The sequence below is a fragment of the Tachypleus tridentatus genome, chromosome 11, assembly GCF_004210375.1.
Source record: "Tachypleus tridentatus isolate NWPU-2018 chromosome 11, ASM421037v1, whole genome shotgun sequence".
NCBI lineage: Eukaryota > Metazoa > Arthropoda > Merostomata > Xiphosura > Limulidae > Tachypleus > Tachypleus tridentatus.
The window spans coordinates 49,298,702-49,307,364 of record NC_134835.1 but is presented as its reverse complement, the minus strand read 5'-3'; the positions used below and the strand labels follow the sequence as shown (position 1 = coordinate 49,307,364).

General features: G+C 32.5%; 1 protein-coding gene across 1 annotated transcript; it reads right to left on the bottom strand.

The window, feature by feature from the left end:
• Positions 1 to 1,598: 1,598 nt before the first annotated feature.
• LOC143232114 (uncharacterized) lies at positions 1,599 to 7,621 on the bottom strand. The gene is made up of 3 exons (XM_076467197.1): positions 7,369 to 7,621; positions 6,315 to 6,551; positions 1,599 to 2,061 (listed from the first exon to the last, which is right to left on the bottom strand). The coding sequence occupies exons 1-3, from the start codon at positions 7,427 to 7,429 to the stop codon at positions 2,045 to 2,047; spliced, it is 315 nt and encodes a 104-aa protein (XP_076323312.1). The 5' UTR covers positions 7,430 to 7,621; the 3' UTR covers positions 1,599 to 2,044.
• Between the last annotated feature and the right edge of the window lie 1,042 nt (positions 7,622 to 8,663).

The window sequence follows — 8,663 nt, the reverse complement described above, 5'->3', positions numbered from 1 at the left end:
ACTTTATGTCTCCCGGTGGAACAGAAGTATTTGTTTGTTTGTTTTGAATTTCGCACAAAGCTACTCGAGGGCTATCTGTGCTAGCCGTCCCTAATTTAGCAGTGTAAGACTAGAGGGAAGGCAGCTAATCATCACCACCCACCGCCAACTCTTGGGCTACTCTTTTACTAACGAATAGTGGGTTTGACCGTCACATTATAACGCCCCCACAGCTAAAAGGGCAAGCATGTTTGGCGCGACGGGATGCAAACCCGGGAACAGAAGTAAGTATTCGGATTTATAACGCGAAAATCAGGGGGGGGTGGATTCCCCTCGGTGGACATAGGAAACAGTCCGATGTGGTTTTACTGTAATAAAACACGTGCTCGCTGAAGAATAGTGATAATCGTTTAGAGAGAAATCATTTTACTGAATATGATTTGAAAGAAATAGTAATAAGCTTTTTTAACAGCAATACCCCTCTTCTTCCCAAAAAATTATATTGAAATATGCATCAGTGTTTCGTTTTGAAATAGTATAAAATGTGACTTTGGGAAGACGTAAAATTCAGTTATGTCAAAGCTAAAAATTCAAGAATATTTTCACTTTAAAGAATATGACTGAAAGTCTCTATATATCTGATTATCAATATATTTAAAAGTTTATTTCTAATCAATAACCAAACTAATAATTATTATTAACTGCATTGCTTTGTGCTGACACACAGTAAAAGAACTAATTGGATTGCATTGATTCTGTTGAAATACTACGTTTGTAACAGAACAATTAAATTTTGTGTATTTTCTTTTGCGTCATTTCAGTTTTTGAAATCTTGTTTCAAGGTTTTGTTTAACATATATTGTTTGTTTGTTTTTGAATTTTGCAAAAAGCTACACGAAGGCTACCTGCGCTAACCGTCCCTAATTTGGCAGTCTAAAACTAGAGGGAAGGCAACTGGTCGTCACCACCCACAACCAACTCTTTTACCAACGAATAGTGAGATTGAACGTCACATTATAACGTCCTCACGGCTGAAAGTGCGAGCATGTTTGGTGCCACCGGGATTCGAACCCACGACCCTCGGATTTTGAGTCGAACGCCTTAACCCACCTGGCCATGCCGAGCCTAACATGTATTGTCATTTTCTTTTTAGATTTCATAACGATATTGAAGCTTATTTCTTAGATGGCGCAGCTGCTTTCAGTTTTAATGTAAGAGCTGTCCAATCTCACTCATGAATTTGTTTAACGTTTAGACATTCTACCGAAAGTTTAAATGTGTTCATGACACTCTTACTGTCGCATGCACAGTGAAAATAGCAGGCATTTTTCTTGTGCACAGTATTGCAAATTGTACACCTGTAAAACTCTTTGTAGAGTTAAAATTCACCTCGACTAAATATGTAATTTAAAATGGATAACTATAAAAAATAATATATATAGTTATAAAATTCCATTTCAGAGACGATAACTTACCAAAATATTCTTCAAATTTTATATCATTTGTTACCAAGTGTCACTCATTAAAAAATAAAGTTAAAACATAATTGTGTAGTGGAAAAAAAAAATCTTAGGAAATACCCGGGAAAATAGATAAATAATAAAATATCATTAGAATAATCAGCATTCAAATAGCTTTTATTCTACTTCTTACTTTTTTAATTTATCAAAAATACCTTAAACAAAACATATGTCAATACAGAACAACTTTAACGTCCCAGTCTTAATTTTAATAGTTTTCAATGACGTATTCGAAGATTAAACTACCAATATTTATTTATTATATTCAGTATTTTCATTTCCTTTATTTAACTCGTAAATGAGACTGAATTAGGTTATATATCACAACGCTTTATTAATGTATATTTAAGAAGTTTCAGTAATAAAATAACAAAACGTATACATTAGATCTGTGGTAGAACACAAAGATACATAATCTGATCAACATAATAGTTTATTCACCAGGAAAGCACCAGTCTTGAATCCGTCATCTCAAATTGACCTCAACAATACAAAGCTTTGTAAGATGATTTCCCGAATAAGACGTGGAACTTGGTTCATCTAGTTTATACCTCGTGGCAGTCTAAAAAACAAATAGAAAGCAAAACAGAAGAGCTTATCAAACAGATTTTCTGTAAACAAACGTTTATGTCTGTTTGGAGTTCATAGCATTTTTAAGCACAATTTTTCATACACCAAGTTTCTTGTAGCCCCATGTCATTATCAGCTACCAGGTTTCTAACAAGATATGAAGCTTACAAAAAATTAATTGATATTATAGCCAAAGCAAATAATTACTGCTCCCCTATATATTTTATAGAAAAATAGTGATATCTTAGGTCAGTAAACTAATTTATAATAGGGGGTGTAATAGTAGATAGATGGAAACAAACGTTTTCTTAGTTCCAGTTATTCTACTGTTGTGAGATAACTTGGGTTCACCTTGCATCTAGATTTACCTTAGTTTTACTTACAATAATTCTTCAGTCTCAAAGTTGCACTATTTACAACCTTTAATCTGAATGTTCTTAATATTTTTTAAAAATAATTTTTTAAACAAAGGCACAAATTACGGCTGAATTCTCAAGCTAAAGACTTGTGTCTTTTTAACAATTTCAAATTTCTTTCCAAACCTTTTTAATTTTCACTTAAGATATATAGTCTAAATTGGTATAAATGCATAAATAGGAAGGCTTGTATTAGAAAGAAAATATTCGTACGTTATGGCCAAACGTTAAATATTAATCATTCAAAGACTTTAATAGAACCTTCACCTTTATTTTGACTGTTTGTTAACTCAAATAGACGTTTTATTTAAGGTTAAAAACATTAGCAAACACTTAAGTTTTAATTGGTTGTAATGGTCCTAATCTAACAAGCAGTATTTAAAACAGAACACACTTTGGCAACTAGCGTCATCTGTTATCCGGAAACAAACATACAATATTTTAAATGGGATCAAGCTTATGCTCAATTAGACCATGGCTTCATGATTAGAGCTTTTAACAGAAACGTAAGGCAATATCTACTGAAAACATTTTACTTAGATTTGTAATACAATATAAAACTTGTGCTCATATTCTACTCAGAATGAGAAGATATGTATTTCTCATCAAAGTTCGCTGAGACACATTTGCAATGTTGCAAAACTTGTATTTTGATACCACACAAGACAATACGTAACTTTTTCCTTTTCAACGTCCGGATGTATATAGAATGTTTTTTTTTCTATTATGTAAAGAATTTTTAGAAATCTGTAAGAATAAAACTCTGATTTAGATCAAATTATTATTTTGTTTACCACAATAAACTTTTTATTGTTATATTTGTTAAAAAAACTGAAGAAAAAGGGAGAAAATTGATAAAAACATATATTTATCTTCATTCGCTCTGATTGTTATTTTTTGTGAAATCTGCATCTTTTAGTACCAAAACCACGTGAACTTTCATTTATATGCGGTATGTTTGTGGACTTATAAAGCTAGAATTCGGGTTTCGATACCCGTTGGTGGGCAGTGCACAGATAGCTCATTATGTGGCTTTATGCTTAATTATAAACAAACAAACAAATTATTTTACGTATTGCGTTTGGAGCATCTCGTTTCAATGACTAGCAGTATGTGTGTTTTTCTTATAACAAAACCACATCAAGCTATCTGCTTTGTCCACCATGGGGAATAAAGCCCCTGATTTTAGCGTTGTAAATCCGTAAACGACCAGCAGTAACCACCCATCATGCCAATTTTCCATCTTTTTCATACCTCCTCTTCATTTCTCTGGTGTCTTGATGAAACCTTTTCCCTTGTTGTTCGCTGAAGACATCGAGATTTTCAATGCAATCGTCAGCATCTTAGTGTAAAAAATGAACTTTCAAGCTGATATACAATCCAACTCTTTGAATTTATCGAGCATGTTATTGAGAATAATTTCGCGAGTTAGATCCTTGATATCTCCTAAAAATTTGTAAATAACATCTTTAAATACAATCCACGATTCTTTTACAAATTTTCTCTTTGTCCTTTCGAACTGTTCATACAAAGTCAGTTTCTAGTCTGTGGCCCGTCAAAAATCCTTTCTTGAAGTTTCGCTTTTGAAAAGACTGAAAATTGCTCACATACATACTTGAAACAGTCGCCACCTTTGTCTAAAGTCATATAAGCTACGTCATCAAGCCCAATTTTATGCAAAGTGGAGATAATAGGACTTTCTTTGTGTCAACCAAACCCTCACGTTTCATGGTTTTAGTTCCTGGAATCGGACTGATTCTGCTTCGCCATTGCTTGTTTATCCAGTGCTGATTTGGTGCTCTGTTATTCCATTCACACAAAGAGATGAAAACTTTGTATAACGAGATTGTTGACCCAACAACATAGAAAGGAGTGTTAAGTCTCTACAGTGTAGCCATCCAAGTATTATGTATCAGTACTTTTTCTTCAAGTGGACCGAATGAGCAATAGGAAGAGATGTGAAGTAATACATTTTTAGACTTCTTTTAGAGAAATCAATGAACAATCACCACTTGGCACATAGACTGCAGCTTCTAACACTGATATTAATACAGCAATATTGTTGCAATAAATTAGAGAACTTTCTTGAGAACAAATATGATATAAGCTCTTTTTCGCAATTTCTGATATTTCTGAAAGTAAATTCTTAGCTTAAAGTGTGTGCCATAAAATTTCTGAAAAATCTTTTAGAAGAAACCAAAATTTCTCATAAAATTATTCAGTTTACTTGTGTTAAAGTTATAGTTAACCAGATATTTAAAACAATTCTTATCATCAATTCTATTAACATCAGATTCAGAATCAGAAGAGACTGTATTAAGAGTCTCCAGTTGGTCGGCACATAAACATCAGGTCCATGAGCAACAGTTCCGATAGCAACTTGAAGGTTCAAATAAAAAATTTCTTTTTCATTTTGAGTTTTGTAGCCTTGCATGTTACAGAATTAAATATAACAGTCATCGCAGTGGCTTCTAGACTCATCCTAGACCATTGGATTTCCAAAATGCAAATATTTTTTTTTACCTTAAGTTCATTGTCCCAACTCTTTGACACAAAGAGTGTAAACTTTGTGCTTAACCCGTGAATTGTCAGAAGCCCCATGCTTTATTCCAAAATATCATTTTTGACGAATTCTGTTATCTTTTGCCTTTGTTTCTTTTCAACAAATTTACCCCAAATATAACAGAATATGTTTGGATCATTCACACAGCCTCTTGTTGCAATAGCAATGAAAAAATAATAATGTCCAAGTGCACTCACGGACAAATGCTATTGAGAAATGACTCGTCATATGACCATTTAACCGATTATATACTAGTGATGCGTTTCTTGCAGGCTTTAGAACGATCGATAAGATTCTGACGTCGCGATTTGTCTGAAGAAATCTGTAGCTAACAGTTATCAACATTTTAAGCATTACAAATTGTGATTCAATTTCAATGAAATAATTCACTTATGTCAAAGTACTTATGATGCATTGTGAAAAATCTGTACATTATGGAGAAAAATGAATATCAATTTCGGATTCATCGTACAGAAATTACCACAGAACATGTAAATATTTCAAGACAACTAAACTATCGCTTGTGTTATGTTAGCTAAGTATCCGAAATTTATTTGGATACTGCAGAACGATCAACTAGAAATTACAGAATGGTCTTTTTTATAATTTACTCATCGTGTATTAAATTTATATGATTTAGGACATAGCGCCATGTTGAAGTCAATATAACTGTGTATAAGTGTGGTTTAAGTTATAATTATATATATATACATTTTCTCTATATATTTTATGTAAAATACATAAAACGAATAATTCTGGAAACCATAAAGAAAATGTTTGGACTTTCTAACTCAACTGTTGTTATTTTTTATCAACAGATCTATTTTATGTACGCATTTTAGAGTTTTTATTGAACTCCTAATAAAACATGACATTTCCCTTTAATCTGTTGTACGGAATAGTTTCACCAAAGAAATATTTGATTTCTATATCATGAAATATTTTTATCATACCTTGACAAGAGTAACTTAGTCACATCATTATTGAGGACATTACAAATACCTATACATTTATTGTGAAACTGTGTGATTGGTTGGATGACAACTAGTCTCAGTGTAAACCACCAGGAGTAGTAAACCATCATTTTAATGCAACAGGAGAGCAATTTTATAATATTTTCATTTGATATTTATTCTATTCACTGTTACTATGATTATTTTGTAATGTTGTTGAAAACTTTTTACTGTTTCTATTTCACATGTCTTATACTTTCCGATATTTGGAAAGTGAATCTTGGGAAATAAAAATAAGATGTGATGTACTTACATGTATTGGGAGCACGACAGTCTGACAGATGAGGCCAATCACAAAGGTTTCGTTTTAAGTTGAATTGAAGACCTGGTGGACACTTTTGAAAATAGGATGTACAATTATAACAATTGAAAAAGGAGCAGCAGTCGTTAGGATTAGCGTTTGGGCCATTAGGGTTGATACATGGACTCTGATCGCCACAGAAAGTAAGAAAACCATGTGCATCAGTCTTCAACTCTTGTCCAGCCATAACTGAGGACATAGGCAACAAATCAAGTAACATAAGTGTATTTATCGTTTGATTTACAAATAATACAAAGTTGAAGAAACCTATAGCTTAATGGTATTAGTACAAATTAAATTGTTAAAACGATAATAATTAGTAGTTCACAGAAGGGAAATACTACCGTAACAACAAGCAGTTACAGCTAAATATTAAAAATAGTTGATTTCTAGTTTCACAACCTAATGATACCTAATATACTATAATATATTTTAGCATATAAATGATAGCAGGCTGTAAGCACCTGTCCATTGCATATTTAAGTCCAGCGTATAGACTGTATAGTTTTATTCATTGTGGTGTCTTATTTTATGAATATAATAACAGTATTTATTTTTAATTCAACCAAGTAGAAAACGAAACATGTATTAACATAACAAATTAGATAAAAATGATAGTAGAATCATCATATAGAATTAGTAGACATTAGGCCATTCGATCAATAATCGTGCTATAATACATTGTGGAAGGGTATGTTGATTGTTTTGTTTCTATGTCTAACATACTATGAACACTACGTGAAAAATTAAAACTGTGGTAGTTTTAATTATTATATACGTTAAAGTTACCCAGTTTTAACTGTAGTTAAAAGGTTGAGTTATTACGACATACGTATCACGTAGTCACTTCTTACTTACATTGTTCATATATGCCTTTCAAAGTTCGACTTTTTAAATTTTTACTGGTACTCAGTTGACACGTAATCTAATGTGGTGTGTTTCTGTCCTACTACAAAGTTCTAGGGTAATAAGTTGTCACAACATCACAAAACTAAAGTTTGCTTACCTTGTATTACATAAAAACCCAAAACTAAGTAAAGTATTATTCTTAAATAAATAAAAAACATTCTGAAACTGAAACCTTCAGTGGAAACTAAATTAGTCAGTAGTCAGGATGGTTAGCCTGTTAAAAAGTGTCGCTTCTAGTGAGCAACATGTGGATATCTGTAGTTTTGATTATACCCAGGAAGTTATATTACACGTGAGTGGTATGCATTGATAAGGCTAGTGTGTACATTTTCTCAGCCTTGAAGAGAAAATATCTAAGAACAGGGTCGGTTTTCCTTCCCTTTCCATGTTGATACATTCTACATTCGCGTTCTGTAAATTTTTAATATCTCTTTGTTCAACGTTTACAACAGTGACAGCATTCGTGTTTTTTTAACCAACTGTTATGAAGTTTCATGTCACGTTTTTATACTTTATTCTATGACGTTTGCAAAACATAATATCCGTTTTTTCTAACTAATTATGTGTATGAAAGACTAGTTAATAACTGCAGTTCTCTTCATGAGCCTCATAAAACTCATTCCAAAAGTTGAAGATACCATATTAGTTCATTAACCTCTGAGCAGATGGCAGCAGTAGTTGTTTAAATAATTTATTATTATAACTACTTTGGCCACGACAATCAACAATAGCATATAGCAAAGGACGTAGAGTTTGTTTGTTTGTTTTGAATTTCGTATGTAGCTACACGAGAACTATCTGCATTAGCCGTCCCTAATTTAGCAGTGTAAGACTAGAGGGAGGGCACCTAGTCATTACCAGCCACCGCCAACTCTTGGACTACTCTTGGACCCCTTGGACCCCTACGGCTGAAAGGGCGGATATGTTTGGTGTGACCGGGATTCGAACCCGCGACCCTCAGATTACGAGTCAAGTGCCTTAACCACCTGGCCTTGCCAGGCCTAGGACGAAGAGAGTTTTCAAAAAAAGTACATTAAACAATAGACTAAATATATATATATATATATATATATATATATATATATATATATATATATATGAATTTTCTTAGTAAAGAGATATCACTCAGGAGTGCATGAAATCGTATGGTTTATGCCACTTAATTATTGTTTTCATAGTAAACGAAGAGTGAAGGACACTTACATTCTAAATCAAGCTAGAAAATGGAAGAATTTTACATACAAACACACAGTGTCAGAGTAATAGAGTATAGATGCAGGTGTGCATGTGTCTTGGGTATCTACTAACATTAAAAGAACAAAATCGGAAGATATAAGTGCAATAAGGTATAAGAAACGAGTTAATTTTAAACATTTATTAAAATATAAATAA

Bases quoted from the DNA above. Each gene is read 5' to 3' on its own strand.
- LOC143232114 (XM_076467197.1), bottom strand. From the start codon at position 7,429: ATGTTTTTTATTTATTTAAGAATAATACTTTACTTAGTTTTGGGTTTT. The intron at 6,552-7,368 runs GTAAGCAAACTT...CTATGTCCTCAG, and splicing joins GGGTTTTTATGTAATACAAG to TTATGGCTGGACAAGAGTTG.